Below are 17,037 nucleotides of genomic sequence, written 5' to 3'. Positions count from 1 at the left end.
TGCCGAAGTCCTGCAATCAAATCTCGCTAGCCTTCAAAGCCTGATTCTCTAGGAATTTCTCCTCCTGTTGCCAGACCCCCAGGTTGGGAAGCCTGATGTGTGGCTCAGAACCTTCACTCCAGTGGGTGGACTTCTGTGGTATAAGTGTTCTCCAGTTTGTGAGTCACCCACCCAGCAGTTATGGGATTTGATTTTATTCTGATAGCGCCCCTCCTACCATCTCATTGTGGCTTTTCCTTTGCCTTTGCATGTGGGGTATCTTTTCTGGTGAGATACAGTGTCTTCCTGGCGATGACTGTTCAGCAGTTAGTTGTGATTCTGGTGTTCTCGAAAGAGGGAGTGAGAGCATGTCCTTCTACTCTGCCATCTTCCTTACCTCAAGTGTCAAGATCATTTTTTTCTATTTCTGTGAAAAATGCGATTGAAATTTTGATAGGGATTGCATTGAATCTGTAGATTGTTTTGGGTATATGAACATTTTAACAATATTGATTCATCAATTCCATGAACATTTACTATTTTTCTATTTATTTGTGTCTTCTTCAATGTCTTGTAGTTTTCAATATACAGATCTTTCACTTCCTTTGTTAAATTTATTCCTAGGAATATTATTCTTTTTGATGCAATTGTAAATGACATTATTTCCTTAATTTCACTTTCTGAGGGTTTATTATTAGTGTAAAGAAATACAATAGATATTTATATCAATAAAGATAACTTTATTGAATTCATTTATTAGTTCTAAGAGTTTTTGATGGAGTCTTGAGGGTTTTCTATATATAATATCATGTTCTCTGAGAATAGTGACAGTTTTACTTCTTACTTTCCTATTTTTTTAACATCTTTATTGGAGTATAATTGCTTTACAATGGTGTGTTATTTTCTGCTTTAAAACAAAGTGAATCAGCTATACATATACTTATATCCCCATATCTCCTCCCTCTTGCATCTCCCTTTATTTCCTATTTGGATGCCTTTTATCTCTTTCTCTTGCCTAATTCCTCTGGCTAGTACTATGTGGATAAAAGCTGTGAGACTGGGTATCCTTGTCTTATTCCTGATCTTAGAGGAAGAGTTTTCAGATTCTTGTGAATTATACCACGCAGAGACCTTCCAGATAAGGAAGACACATCTAGATCAGCAAAGGGTAACTACTGCCCTTTAGTTACAATCAAAAAACATTACACAACATTCAAATACCACTCGGCTGCTCTCAGACCTCTCTTGTGAGTGAACTATGCTTTCAAAAGCCCAGTCATATGTGGAGCCCTCCCCTCCACAAGAGTGAATCTGCTTTTCAGGAGGGCAGTAGTTGTGACACTCATTACTCTTTCTCCCGGGACAGACGTGACTCGGATGGGTGACCTCATGTGTCACCCCATCACCTCTTTTGGGCATCTTTTCATGGACAGATTCCTCCCTGTCCTTAGCTTAAGTCAAGAGCCAACCAGGACAATGCTGGAGAGAGATTTCTTATAGGAACATTTATGTATTATCTGATTGTTGCAATAATGGGACATTTATTTTCTACAATATGTACACACAAATTTTGATGAGACTTATTTGAGAACTGTTGCTAACAACATCCTGTTCATCTTATATTCCCAAAAGAGAGAAGGAGAAAATTAAATGCATGGTGAGTGTTGAAGGGGTTTTAGGTTCTCCATGAGGAAGGTGACCTAGGATCCTCCAGAACTTCTTCTGCCTGGATTATTGGCCAGCTAGAAGAATCAGAACCACGCAAGTGTAGAGACCACCTCACTGGAGCCAGTGGGCATGAGTTCACCCACCGCCCCCTACCTCTGGCCCTTTTGGGCCTGCCTGGTGGTCAGGGTCTGAACAGCCTTTGTGGGTGCTGTAGGAGCACTTCTGAGTGCTCTGGCCTCAGAGGAAATCTCATGACGTTCCTGCGTATGCTGAGTGTCACCATCACTAGGCCCCCTAGTGACTGCGTGACACAGGGAGTATGTGGAGAGAGAAGGAGTCTGGTTGGAGATTTAGTGGACGGAGGATGCAACTAATAGAAACAAAGAGTGGCATCCTATCCCTTTGTCCACATAATGTAACCCAGTCAGGGGGTGACATCCTATCACCTTGGCATTTTCTTGGTGAGAAGGAAGTCAGATTCTGTCCATACCCTCAGGTGGGATTACACAGGGCTGGACTCATTGGTGGTCATCTCAGGGTGTGTCTGCCTCATGGATTATTTTAAAATCAGAAGAAAATTTGACGTAAAAGTAACCTAGTAATGGATCATTAAAACATGTACAAGACAAGGTACAAGAATAGAAAGGGTTCCAAACCCTAAAGCACAAGTTTGATGAGCTGGTTGTTTTCCTAATGTACACTGAAATACTGGATATATATTGTGCCTGACTTTCAAAATGAAATAAGAATCCTGCATGTTCTCCCTTAAACATACCTTTGGATATTGTTAAAGATCCCACCTGTTGGCAGTACTGCAATATTCTACATTCTAAATGGCAGTAAGGTAGATTAGGACTTGGGCCCATATGACAGAGAAAAGTAAGCAGATATAGATGGAAGATGTTAAGCGTAAAGTTAATGATCAGGTATATAAGTGAATATTTTTCTCCTCTAAATTGATACACTAATTTCAGTACACTTCTTTTCTTTGAATAAGGGAAGTTAGAATAACCATAATGGTAGTAATGACTGAACAACTCACAAGACAGCAGTGGGTGCAGGAAGGGATTTTCCCAGGGAAACCTCAGGAGCCAGGAGATGTAGGTCCCTGCTTGCTGCTGCAAACCAGGGATGGAGGTGAGCTTTGTCTGGGCCATTTCCCTTCCAGGGATCTTCCCACCCTGTGGTGAGGACATTCCCTCCCTAAGGATGCCCTGATCCCTCTCAAGGTGTGAATACTTTGCCAGGGTCTGTCCTCATCCACCTGCAGGGCCCTGGAGAGCTCTGTGCAGACCTGCCGCTTCCCAGCCCCAGCATGACCCTCTGCCTCCTCAACCCCAGTCCTGCGCCTGACCTTTCTCCAGCATGGGGATAAACGAGTGCACGGAATCAATTGTGAGGAACCCTGACCATAGCTCCCCCAAAATCTCCAGACCAAAATGAACGAGCTGTTGGTAGGAACCAAAATAGTGCACGTGTGTGTGTGTGTGTGCATGCATATGTGCATGTGTGCACGTATGTGTGTGTGTGTGTGTGTGTGTAGAGGAAAAAAATACCTCTATATCTTAACTCAATATTCCACTTCTTCTAGGAAGTTACCTTAAGAACATGATCAAGAATCTAACTGAAGATATATTTTCAAATATATTCACAAGTTCTTGGCTATCAGGATGCTGGTGATTGTTGAGCATTGGGGGAGGGGATGGTTGCAGGGCTCCAACATAGCAATGGACACTTGCCATCTTGGGAAGGCAGGGTATCTTCCTCACCTTCAGAGGTGACCCCACAGAAGGTTTATTGTCTGCGTTGGGGTGGGGAAGTTGGGGCAAATGTGAAATGCAGGAGAAAAGGTACAAGGCTGGAGAATGGGAATGCCCTATAGTAAGAGGACACGTAGTACTGGTTTGGAGCAAAAGGGAAGGAGAAAGGGGGATAACTGAGCAGGAGCAGATTGTGGAGGAGGGGAGAGATGGTACTCGAGGACTATGGAAGAGTAAAACAGCAGGTTGTGGTTTCCGTGTCTTCAGGGTGAGGCTGAGGTACCAATGGGCAGGGGCAGAAGGGCAGCCTCTGGGTGTGGGGGATGCAGCTGTGTACTCAGCACCTTGGTTCTGGGAAGGGGACAGAGGTGGGACCATGAAGCCTTCCAGAAACTCTAAGTGAGAAGGAGAGCTAGGGCCTAAAGTCCAGGGGAGAAGAAATGGGTCTCTGTGAGGTTGCAGGGCTGAGCCACTGGGCCCACTGATGAGGATGCAGAAAGGACAGTGGGGACAGAAAGGGAAGGTGGCCCAGGAGCTGCAGGAGGGTGAGGGGTCACAGAATGACCCCAGCAAGCAGGGCCCCACCCCCCCTTCCCAGCAGCTCTGTCAGAGCCGGTCTGCACCTCAAGGGAGCCCAGCAGGCCCAGGTGTGGCCCAGAGACATCACCTGGGGAGGCTGTGGGAAGCCAGGCCAGGCTGGGGTCCCTCTCCCAGGGGAAGGGCAGGGAGGAGAAGGAGGGAGGAGGGGCTGGACTCTAGTTCCCCAGGAACCTGGCGCCTGGAAATCCAGAGTCAGAGCAGGAGACACACTCATGTAAGGTGAGACTGAGGCATAAAGGGTAGAAGGAAGGAGCCGGTCACACAGCAAGAAAACACACCCCTGCACCTGGGTCACTCAGCACTGCTCCAGAGGAGAGCAGGAGGATGGGGGAGAAAAATACACACACTTATTTTTATTTAAAATTACATATTTTGGTCATGGATTCATAAATATGTAAATATTTTGTAGCTGATGGCCTTTCTTGTATTGTTTGATATTATTGACAAACTCTTCAAAGGGATTATCAACTGCTTCCCTTTCAAGGAGAAGAGATAAACCAGGGACACTGTGATTTCCTAAATCAATTCTTCCACTCCCATGCACGTGCATGGGCTATCTGCCCTGTGTTCTTTTGTCCTGTCTTCAAGTTCACTGATCCTTTCTTCTACCTGTCAAATGTGTGGTTAAACACCTCTAGTGTGGATTTCTCACTTCAGCTATTTGACTTTTCAGCCCTACAATTTCGTTTTGGTTCCTTTTGATATTTTTTTAATGGACACATTCCCTACAGTAATCCTCACTTCTTAAGTGTCTGCTCCAGCTTTGACAGCTGTATGCAGCTGAGTAGTTATCACCCAATCAAGACACAGAACATTCCCAGCACTCCACACAGCTCCCTTCTGCCCCTTCCAGTCCTTTCTCACCAACCCGTCAGGAGACAGGCACTCCATCCCAGGCTATATGTGACTCAAGTGAAGAATATACATGAGGGCACTTTGGAAAATAGAAGTAAAGGTTATTCCACAAATGCAAAGGTGCTTTGATCAGTAATAATGTACCATATCAATAGTCTAAATAAGGGAATGAAAGCATCTGATAGTCTCTATGGAAGGTGGAAAGATATTTGGTAAAATTAAGCACCAATTTTGATTTTTTGAAACCATCTCAAAATCGGAGGCTGCATCCACAATGATAAGAATTTCTACATGAACCCAAGACCCAACCTAATTCTTTTTTTTTTTTTTTTTTTTTGCGGTACGCAGGGCTCCCACCGCCGCAGCCCCTCCCATCATGGAGCACAGGCTCCGGACGCGCAGGCTCAGCGGCCATGGCTCACGGGCCCAGCTGCTCCGCGGCATGCGGGATCCTCCCAGACCGGGGCACAAACCCGCGCCCCCCACATCGGCAGGTGGACTCCCAACCACTGTGCCACCAGGGAAGTCCCAACCTCATTCTTTTAAAAAAAATTTAATTTAATTTTTACTGAAGTACAGTTGATTTACAATGTTGTATTAATTTCTGCTGTACAGCAAAGTGATTCAGTTATTCATATATATATTTTTTAATATTCTTTTCCATTATGGTTTATCATAGGATATTGAACATAGTTCTCTGTGCTATACAGTATGACCTTTTATCCCCAACCTTGTTCTTAATGGTTAAATACTAAGGGCCTCTCCAAGAGAGTCCATTCAATATGAAAACACCTGCTTTTTCTAAGGATAGTTGAACATTATTCTGAAAACTCTAGCCTATGAAGCATGTTGTGAAAAAAAAAATGAGGCAGATTCTTGGATGGAGCAGGTAAAACAGTCGTTATTTTAGATATGATTGTAGAGTTTAAAACTGAATCAGAAAATTTATGACAAGAGGGTCCAACTTACAAAATGCTTAAAATACAAAGAGAACAGCCTTGACCAGAAAATGTAATAATTTATGTGAAGAAAAGCATAAATCTTAATTGAGTTATAATACAGTTGAACCTTGAACAACACAGATTTCAACTTTGTGAATCCACCTATATGTGGATTTTCAAAACATATACAGTCAGCTCTCCATATTTGCACATTTTGAAATTTCTATCTGTAGTTGGTTGAATCCACAGATGTAAAACCCATGGGTATGGACGGCTGCCTTTACCATGCCATTTTATATCAGGGACTTGGGCATCTGCAGACTTAGGCATATGTGGGAACTCCTGGAACCAATTTCCTGCAGGAACCGAGGGACGACTGTACTTGACTTGACATTCTATCTTCATAAGAAATATGTTGAATATTGACAATATCTAAATTCTTACTAGATTATTTTTTAATTTTAAGATAAATTTAATAAAAACTTCAATGATTTTTTGGGGGGGAGTGGAGGAAATCTTGTGAAACAATTCTAAATTCTGCCTGGGTAAAATTATAAGTTTTAAAAAAGTAAGGAAAAGGTATTTGCTCTGTTACATACTAAAATATATTAGAAAATTTCATTGGGAAGAGCATATTACATAGTATAATGTCTTGCATGTAAAAATATACAGCTGTACATATGCATATGCATATATACATGGCATATACATAAAGATTCTGGCAAACAATCACAAGAAATTCCCTCTCCTAGTTACTTGAAATAAAAAGAGCCAGGGGGCTGGGAAAAGAGTGAAAGAGATCTCACTATTGTCTGAGAACCTTTCTGTACTATTTCAATTTTCTCACTTTGAACGTGTATTGACCTCTTTTTAAAAATATCAAAGCAGTTAATCAGGATGCAGGGATAACTGACCTTTTAAATGTTTGTTTTCTTTCTTTTTTTTTTTTTTACATTCACGTTATTAAGTTAAAATGTGTACTGAGCAAGAAATGAGCAAAAAGGAACTGTCTAGGCAGAAAGAGACCAATGTCTGTATAAACATTTGAACTGTGATCAAGGACAGACCAAAAGCAGAGAGAAATAGGAGAATCCATTGCTAAATGGGGTTGGAAGAACCAGAAAGTGACTCAGAACAATTCAGGGAATACATCATATCAATCACAAAATAAATTCCATTTAGGTTATAGCTACACGCTAAAAAAACTAAAAATTCTTTACGAGATTAGAGAACTTCATCTTATATGGGGTCTCCCTAAGCTTATAAGCAATTAAAAAGTGTTGTATCTACAAATTTCACTAGTTAAAAATGAAAATTTCTGTACACTAAAATATTAGACTAAATAAAATGATAACAAAAAATTAGGAACTTATTGTCTGTATGTGAGAAAATGCACAGGCATGATAGCTTGTCTTCTTTGAAAGACTCTAAGCAGAAAAGACCAAAATCATAAACAAAAATAATGAAAATAAAGAAATGCAAGTTTAAACCGATTTTTTTGTAGTTAGCAAAAATGAAAAAAGGCCCACAACATAAGATCAAAACTACTGAACTATATGAACCACAACCGGATGTACACGTGACCACGTGAGTGTGTGTATGCAGGTCTACGGTAAAAATATACTTTTGCAGGTTGACCCAGATTCTATTCTTCTAGAAAGCCACCCTATTTACATGATCAGAAAAATATATATGGATTTATTTTCACATATATTCAATGTAATAATAATTTTGAAAAAAATCAAAAATTCTTAGTGTTATGCAGATTATTACTAAATTATGTAACAGCCACACAGTGGAATACTATGCAGCCTTTATTTAATCGTTCAACAAACATGGGAGTACCCACTCTGTGCCTGCCTGTTTTAGGTTTTAGGAATATAGCTAGTGAAAAGAAGACAGATAATAAGTAGCATAACATCTCACAGAGCTGCTGGTCTACCATAGCCGGGAGCAGGTTCCTTTCCCCTCCGTGACCCTGATCTCCCTCCTTCACCCCTTCCCCATGGCACAGGAGACCTGACCAGCATCGGCTTTTCCCTGTTTCTACCATGGTCATGGGCAAGCAGAAGGGCTAGGGCACCACAAGGCCCAGCACACACTCATCAGCACACACTCTGTTGTTTTTCTACTTTCAATTTCATTACTTTCTGCTCTAATCTGTATTATTTCCTTCCTCTGCTTGCTATTTATTGATATTTGTTCTATGAGCTCACATATGGTCTAATCTGGAGAACGTTCCATGTGCACTTGAAAAGAATGTGTATTTTGTTGTGGTTGACTAAAGTACTCTATAGATGTCTGCTAGGTCTAGTTGGTTTATAGTATTGTGCAAGTCTACTATTTCCTTGTTGATCTTCTTTTTTTTTTTTTTTTTGCCACACCATGCAGTGTGTGGGATCTTAGTTCCCCGACAAGGGATTGAACCTGTGCCCCTCGCAGTAGAAGCTCGGAGTTTTAACCACTGGACCACCAGGGAAGTCCCCATTATGAATTCTTATAGATTAAGGAAATTGCACTTCTAAGTGTGCTTTGTATTCTGAGTATTTTTTTTCTAATTTGTTTTTAACTTTGTCATGATTTCTTCCATGCAGCTTTCTTCTTAATTTTTATATAGTTGACTTTAGGCAAGTTTTATAGTTTCTTGTCATACTGAAGAAGCCTTTCCCCTCTCCGAACTTGTAAGAATTTTTTTCTCATATTTTTGCAGTACTTTTTTGTTTCATATATTACAATTAATTCATTGATCCATCTAGTCTTAATTTTCTAATATAAGAAGAGCATAAGGAAGACACTATTATTTTTCAGAAGTCATCCTAGTTGCTCCATCACCATTATTGAATAGTCACTTTTTTATCATTGATAGGAAGTGTCATCATCATAACACACTATTAAGGAAAGGTTTTGAAAGTTGGTTTTTTTAGAGTATCTTTCATTACTGATAAGTATGAATTAGATGAGAATGACAGATAGATCCTGCAGGGAAGAGTGAGGTCACCTGAAGGAGGAGAGCCTGGAGGTGAAGGTCAAGCCTTGGGACATGGGCTCCCAGGTCGTGACAGCTCCTGCAAGTCTTCAGCTCAGTTCCTGGAGAATACCTTTGCATTCCAGAGCACAGAACCCCCTTTCTTTGGGTCACCATTTGACTCTTCACAGCGTAAATTTTTTCCTATTGTTTTTTTGCCGGGGCAGATGGCATGAGCTTTATCTGAAGGCTTTTCCCTCCTTATTGTATTACTTCTGTGCCTCTTTGTGTCTTCCATTGACTGGCAGCTCGTTGAGGACAGGGATTAGGACTTTCTTCTCTCAGTTCTAGAGACCCAGGTGGTGTTGTCCAATACAGTAATCATTAGGCCCATGTGGGGATGGAGCACTTCAAATAGCTTCTCTGAATCAAGGTGTGTTGCAAGTGAAAAATACACTCTGAATTTCAAAGATAGTCTTTAAAAAAAAAAAAAAAGGATCCCAATGTTTTAGATTTCTTATATTTTCCATCTCTTTGTTGAAGTTCTCACTGTGTTCATTCATTCTCCCCAGTTCGGCAAGCTTCTTTGTGACCATTACTTTGAACTCTTTATCAAGGAACTTACTTATCTCCATTTCATTAAGTGTTTTTCCTAAGGTTTTATCTTATTTTGTCATTTGGAACAGATTTCTTTGTTTCTCCATTTCACTTGACTCTCTGTGTTTGTTTCTATACAGTAGATGAAACAACCATCTCTCTCCCAGTCTTGAAGAAGTAGCCTTGTGTAGGCAATGAATTTTTTGTTCAGCCCTCCCCCAGCTCTTAGTCATCTCTCAAACTTTTGGGATTGCTGAAGCAGCCTATTATATTTTTTAAGTGTTCCCAGTAGTTGAGCATGTGCCAAGACGTGTCCTATCCCAAAGGAGAAAATCTCAATGCCTAGATTCAGGATGACTGGAAGCCAGCCACACATGCACAAAGAAAATTACGGGCTAATATCCTTGATGAACATAGATGCCAAAATCTTCAACAAAATATTAGAAAACTGAATTCAACAATACCTTAAAAGGACCATGCAACATGATCAAGTGGGATTTATTGTAAGGATGCAAACTATGGTTCAAAATCCACAAATCAGTCAATGTGACACACCACATTAACAAGATGAAGAATAAAAATGATATGATCATCTCAATAGATGAAGAAAAAGCATCTAACAAAATTCAACATTGATTTATGATAAAACTCTCAACAAAGCAGATATAGAGGGAATAGACCTCAACATAATAAAGGCCATATCTGACAAGGCCACAGCAAACATCATATTCAATGGTGGAAAGCTAAAATTACCTCTTCTAAGATCAGGAACAAGATAAGGACACTCACTCTTGTCACTTTTATTTAACATAGTATTGGAAGTCCCAGCCAGAGTGATTAGGTAAGAAAAAGGAATAAAAGACATCCAAATTGGAAAGGAGTAAGTAAAATTGTCACATGTCACAGATGACATGATATTATGTATAGAAAATCCTAAAAATACCATCAAAAAAACTCTTAGAACTAATCAATGAATTCAGTAAAGTTACAGGATACAAAATCAAGATGAAAACATCTGGTTGCATTTCTTTACACTAATAAAAAACCAGCAGAAAGAGAAATTAAGAAAACAATCTAATTTACAATTGCATCTAAAAAAGAAAATTCCTATGAATACATTTAACCAAGGAGGTCAAAGGCCTGTATATTGAAAACTACATTGAAGAAGACACAAATAAATGGAAAGATAGTCCATGCCCATGGATTTAAAGAATCAATACTGTTAAAATGTTCATACACCTAAAACAATCTATAGATTCAATGCAATCTCTATCAAAATTTCAATGACATTTTTCACAGAAATAGAGCAAAGAATTAAAATTTGTACTGAACCACAAAAGACCCTGAATAGCCAAAGTAATCTTAAGAAAGGAAAGCAAAGCTGGAGGCATCTTGCTTCCTGATTTCAAACTATATTATAAAGCTATTTCAATTAAACAGTATGGTATTGGCATAAAAACAGACACATAAATCAGTGGAATAGAATAGAGAGCCCCAAAATAAACCCATGCACATATGGTCAATTAACTTATGCCACGAGAGCCAAGAATATACAATGGGAAAGGACATTCTCTTCAGTAAATGGTGTTGGGAAAACTGGACAGCAACATGCACAAGAATGGAACTGGACCACTATCTTATACCATACACACAATCAACCCAAAATGGATTAAAGAGTTGAACATAAGAACTGAAACCATAAAATTCCTAGAAAAAAACATAGACAGTAAGCAACTTGACACTGATCTTGGCAATGATTTTTTGAATCTGACACCAAAAGCAAAAGCAACAAAAGCAAACATAAAAAAGTGGGACTACAAAGCTTCTGCACAGCAAAGGGAACTGTTAACAAAATGAAAAGGCAACATATTGAATGCGAGAAAACATTTGTAATCATGTATCTTATAAACAGGTAATATTCAAAATATATAAGGAGCTCATACAACTCAATAGCAAAAATCCCCCAAACAATCCCATTTAAAAATTAGCAGAAGTTCTGAATAGACATTTTTCCAAAGAAGACATACAGATAGCCAATAGGTACATAAAAATATGGTCAACATCATTAATCATCAGGGAAATGCAAATCAAAACCACAATGAGATATTGCCTCACACCTGTTAGAATGGCTATTATCAAAAAGACAAAAAAAGAATAAGCGTTGGGGAGGATGTGAAGAAAAGGGGACCCTTGTGTACTGTTGGTGGGAATGCAAATTTGTGCAACCACCATAGAAAACAGTATGCAGATTTCTCAAAGAGTTAAAAATATAACTACTATATGATTCTGCAATTTCACCTCTGTGTATTTATCCAAAGAAAATGAAAACGCTAACTAAAAAAGATATAAGCACCCCATGTTCACTGCAGTATTATTTACAATACTCAAGAAATGGACACAACTGAAGTGTCCATTGATGGGTGAATGTATAAAGAAATTGTGGTATATATATATATATATATATATATATATATATATAAACACAGTGGAATATTATTCCGCCACAAAAATTTAAATCTCTCCATGCATGACAACGTGGGTGGACCTTGAGGGCATTATGCTTGGTGAAAAAGTCAGACAAAGAAAAATACCATATGATCTCTCTTATATGCAGAATCTAAAAAAAAATTTAAAAAAAAAGCTCATAGATACAGAGAACAGATTGATGGTTGCAACAGGTGGGGTAGGAGTGCAGGATGGGTGAAATGGATGAACTGTTTTGTATGGTTTTGGTTTTCAGTTTAAATAAATTGAATAATATTTTTTATTTAAAAAATTAAATAAATTAAAGACCCTATCTACAAACATAGTCTTATTCTGAGCTACTGTCGGTTAGGATTTAAACATATGAATTTGGTGGTGGAGGAGCACAATTCAGCCCATAACAGGCACGTAGGAAAAATACAAAATCATCTAACATACATGTAAATAAGTAAATAAAATAAAAAGGAAGTTGACAACCTGTCCTCAAAAATAGTCTGTCAATTTCCCACTAAATATCAAGGAGTCACAGAAAAAGATGAAACAGCAATTCAGGATAGGATCTCTGTGCAATAAATGATATCATAGAGACAACTGGAGAAATATGAATGGGGTCTGAGGATTAGCTGATAGTACCCTTTGGATGTTAATTTTCTGATTCTGAAGGCTGCATTTAACTATGGGGGTAGAATGTTCTGGTTTGTTGGAAACCCCCACCGAAGCATTAAGGGGTGATGTGCATTCTGTCATTGACTTGTTCTCAGATGGTTCAAGGAAATGTGTTTAGTACGGTTTTTGCAATTTCCTGTAATTTGAGAGTGTTTTAAGTCAGGATGTTAAATTTTAAAAAGAAGAAGATTGAACCAAAAACAAGTTATGTGGAGCCCAGTTTGACTGGCTGGATCCAAATAAGACAAAATGCAGCCCTCTGACACCTAAAATTCTTTGAAGAACTTAGAGACAGCTATGCTAATGTGTGTCCCTCTAGTCCTCCCTTTTCCAGGCTGGGCCTCCTCTGAGTTTAGGTAATGGCTGCGTCCTCTTTTTCTGCTCACACAATCCTATTGCCTCCTATGCTCCCGGACTTGCATGCTATGACCTGCTAGATTCACTTAGTTCTAGCAGGTGTTCTCTGCAAATGAATACAGTTGGTTATTTCTTCCTTTCCGATCTTTATGCCTTTCTCCTCTGACTTAGAGCAATGTCCAGAACCTGAGTAGAATCATCTTGTATCTGTTTTGCTAAGTAGTATTTTTCAAGGAATTTGTCCATTTTATTCAAGTTGTCAAATTTATCAGCATAAAATTATTATTCATAAGATCCCCTTATCCTTTTCATGGCTGCAGAGTTTGTAATAATATCCCATCGTTACTTCTTTATATTGGGTTTTTTTTCTTTTAAAATTTGGTTTATTGATTTTATTTTATTCATTTTGTTGATTATTTCAAAGAATCAATGCTTGGTTTGTCAATTCCTTTAACTGTTTGTATTCTATCTCATTGATTTCTACTCATATTATTATTTCCTTCTTATTCTTTTGAGTTTAATTTGCACTTATTTTATGGTGATTAATGAGGATCTTCCAGTCACTGATTTTATTTTATTTTTTAAAATTTTACTCCCTATTTCTCCCAACCCCCTCTTCTTTTAACAGAAGGAAGGTCTTTAATTGCAAACTACACAGTTTACTCTAAGCACTGCTTTAGCAGTCTTCCACAAATTTCCATGTGGTATGTATTCAGTATTATTTATTTTGAAATTAAAAAAAATTCTCTTTTGATTTCATCTAAGAACCATGAATGCTTTGGAGGTATGTTGCTTTAAACTCAAATTTTGGAGTTTTTTTTTCTAGAGATCATTCTTGACTAGTAATGTAATTTCATTGAAGTCAGAGAACAGAGTCTATACGATTTCATTGCTTTTAAACTTATTTAGACTTTTTAAAATTGTCCAGAATGTGGTCTAGGTTGATGAAAGTACCACGTTCGTCAAAAAAGAATGAGACTTCATTAGATGTTGCAGTGTGCTCTCTGAATGTCAATTAAGTCAAGGTGGTTGATAGGTTTTTTTTTGTTCTTTTTTTTTAAGTTTGTTTTTAATTTGGTCGTGCCGCAGGGCTTCCGGCATCTTAGTTCCTCAACCAGGGAGTGAACAGGTGCCCTCTGTGGTGAAAGCACAGAGTCCTAACCACCGGACTGCGGGGCAATTCCCATGGTGGTTGATAGTGTTACTACCCTTTCTCATTTTCATTAAAGGGTGATATGATAGTCCTTTAATTTCATCAGTTTTTGCCTTATGTATTGATATTTTAAAGCTCTACTATTAGGCACATAATATTTATGATTAAGATGTCTTCCTGATGAATTGACACTTTTAACACTACAAATGGTGCCTTTTTAAAAATCTTTGGTAACATCAAGTGAAAACTTGAAATTGACTCCATGGTGCCTTTGGACCTGGGCAATCCCTCAACAGGACATTCAGTTACCTCTGTTCTGTTCCCAACCTGCCAGTCATATTTCCCACCATAAATACCCCCTAGAACAGGACAAGGACATCATACCAGCATTAGTGCAGGCATCTTAGAACCCATGTGCGTTCAGGGGAGGCACGTCTGGAGCTTGCTGAGCAGCCCTGTGCAGGGACAGTTCCGGCCACAGGGAGCTGAGGCAGAGACACAAAGACCCCCCCGCACCCCCATAAACACCACCAAGGTCACCAAGGTGAAAAGAGCCTGGAGGGGCTGCAAGACAGAGGTGACAATGCTACTGGTGGCAGGGACACTGGTGGACATGGGGTGAAAAGTCCACACGGACAGGATCACAGACAAGAACGAAGTCAAAGTAAAAGGGGGAGGGGGTGGGCGAGGAGGAGGCTTCCTAGTGTGTAATCCCCACTGCACCCTGTTTGAGGGACCCGGGTGTGGTGGAGATCTGAGGCTTTGCCGACCCACAGACCTGTGTGTCTGTGGGGGCGGGGTGTGTGTGTGTGTGAGAGAGAGACAGAGACAGAGACAGAGGAGGGAGACAGGAGGGCTGCACTGGAGCAGCAGCGTGGGACAAAAGAGAGAAGGTAACAAGGGGACTTCCTTGGCAGGCCAGTGGTTATGACTCCCCGCTTCCACTGCAGGAGTCAAGGGTTCGATCCCTGGTTAGGAAAGTAAGATTCCCACATGCTGCCAGCATGGCAAAAAAAAAAAAAAAAAAAAGAGGGAGGAAATGAGAAGGAAGGAGGAGATGTGGAAGTGTGTTAAGTTGAGCCCTGTGTAGACTCTACTGACCCTGCTCTGCCCAGAGATGAATCATGAGCAGGGATTTCCCTCTCCTGCTTCCCGCCCCCGTCGCTTCCTGCCCTCCCCCCCCGCCCCCCCCTTAGACTGCAAAACAGTCTAGTTTGATCTTCACTCTCTCTTTTTCCTGATAAGTCAACCAAACAAACACTACTCTTTGCTTGACGAGACAAACACACCCTAAAGCTACACCGTTACTCTTTTTTTTTTTAAAGATTCTTTAAATTCTCTAGTGCTTTACAATTTTCAAACGTTTCACACACGCGTGATTTCATATAATCCCATAACAACACTTCTTTTCCCCTTATTCCTATATTGCCCCTCCCTGATTCCCTCTCCCTACTGGTAACCACCAGGTTGTTCTCTATATGCGTGAGTCTGGTTCTTTTTTGTTTTATTCACTAGTTTGTTGTATTTTTCAGATTCCACATATAGGTAATATCATTCAGTGTTTGTCTTTTACTCTTAACCTGAGCAGCTGTGACATAGTGCGTCAGACTTGTTCTCAAGGTCTTCTTGTGGTCTGAGGTCTGTTTCTTCTGAGATTTTTGTGGGTTTGGATGGTTGTTGTATAGGTAAAAAGACAAGCTACGATAACACTAAAGCCTTCCGCCTCCTAGCTCAGGGCAGCCATTAAATAGTTTTTCCAGAATGCACACCTTACCTGTTTCGATCTCAAAATGGAAATAAAAATAAAAGCTTCACACCCTTTCCTCCTAAACTAAAGACAGAGCCCCTGGGGTTAGCTGTATGATTACTGGTGGTTTACCCTGTAAGCCCTGTATGTTGCTGTGGAAGAAAGTGCCCGGAAGGAATTTGGCAAATTGCTCACAGCAGCCAAGAACGGGTGCTGAATGCAACGGAGGATGGGAAAGCTACTTATCTGTAAAAATCAATGGGAAGAATAGATGCAATGAACATGTTTTAGAATTTAAACAGAGGCATAAAAGGGGGGAGGGGGAGGGGAGGGGAGGGGGAGGGAGGGGGAGGGGAGGGGAGGGAGGGGGAGGGGAGGGGGAGGGGAGGGGGAGGGGAGGGGAGGGGAGGGGAGGGGAGGGGAGGGGAGGGGAGGGGGGGAGGGGGTGCGAAGCGGAGTAAGGTAATGAGAGGGAAGGGCTGGGCCATATCAAGGCTTGCTAAGGAGTTTTCAACTCTTCTCTCTGGAATTTACTTCGGGGACAGCCAGACAAGCCTAGGAATGCGGGCTTTTCTCCCTCTGGGCCCGGTCGGTCCTGCCGGGTCATGACTCTGCTCCTTCTCCCGACTCTACCCACTGCTGGTCCCGCTCAGACAACCCGGGCCGCAGGTGACTCGGGCAGGCACCCCACCGTGTCCCCACGTCCCGCCCACCCCCTTTCCCGGCCGCCAAGCGCGCCTTCCGGAGCCAGGATCCGCGATAGGGACTCACCGACTGCAGGACACCCAAAAGGACGAAGATGAGAGCCCTGGGGCCCCGGAACGGAGGCCTGGGACTAGGAACCGAGGCCCGGGAGCCCGAGGCGGCCGGCGCGGTACGTCCCCGCTGCCTCGTGCGGTCGGGGAGCGCTCGCTGTTCAGGTCGCCTCGAGGGGACAGCCGGCAGCGCCATCAGGGATCGAGAGTGTCTTTTGCTGAACGCGAGAAAGTCCGCTTCTGATTGCTAGTTGCTGGAAGTCTGCGGGATACCGCGGTTCCGAAGCACCACTCTCGCGGGTTTGGGGTGAATGAGGAGAGCTGGTGGCCCCGCCTAGTCTTACGCGGGTATTGCGCAATCAGTGCCGGGCGAATAAGAAGCTCCTTCTTCCTCTGAACTGGACAAAAGACGGAGTTGGCGTTAAAAACCCTTCCTGAAGCGGGTCCCTTACCAGGGCCAACGACGCTCCCGAGCTACCGCTCTGGGCTTCTCACTACAGCCTTCTGCCC

At 41.1% G+C, this 17,037-nt stretch overlaps 1 protein-coding gene across 2 annotated transcripts in view; it reads right to left on the bottom strand.

Moving 5' to 3' along the window:
• Positions 1-16,836, bottom strand: part of LOC109550879 (tumor necrosis factor receptor superfamily member 10A-like) — a 34,844-nt gene extending 18,008 nt beyond the window's left edge. Inside the window, exon 1 of one of the 2 annotated variants that reach the window (XM_033857664.2) lies at positions 16,544-16,836. In XM_033857664.2, coding sequence (XP_033713555.1) covers positions 16,544-16,723 — 180 coding nt within the window. In that variant the 5' untranslated portion in view covers positions 16,724-16,836. The remainder of the gene's footprint in view (positions 1-16,543) is intronic. The other variant, XM_033857660.2, reaches the window with a different exon arrangement.
• Between the last annotated feature and the right edge of the window lie 201 nt (positions 16,837-17,037).

The sequence above is a fragment of the Tursiops truncatus genome, chromosome 6, assembly GCF_011762595.2.
Source record: "Tursiops truncatus isolate mTurTru1 chromosome 6, mTurTru1.mat.Y, whole genome shotgun sequence".
Lineage (NCBI taxonomy): Eukaryota > Metazoa > Chordata > Mammalia > Artiodactyla > Delphinidae > Tursiops > Tursiops truncatus.
The sequence above is the reverse complement of the archived record's forward strand: the minus strand, read 5'-3'. Positions and strand labels throughout refer to the sequence as shown.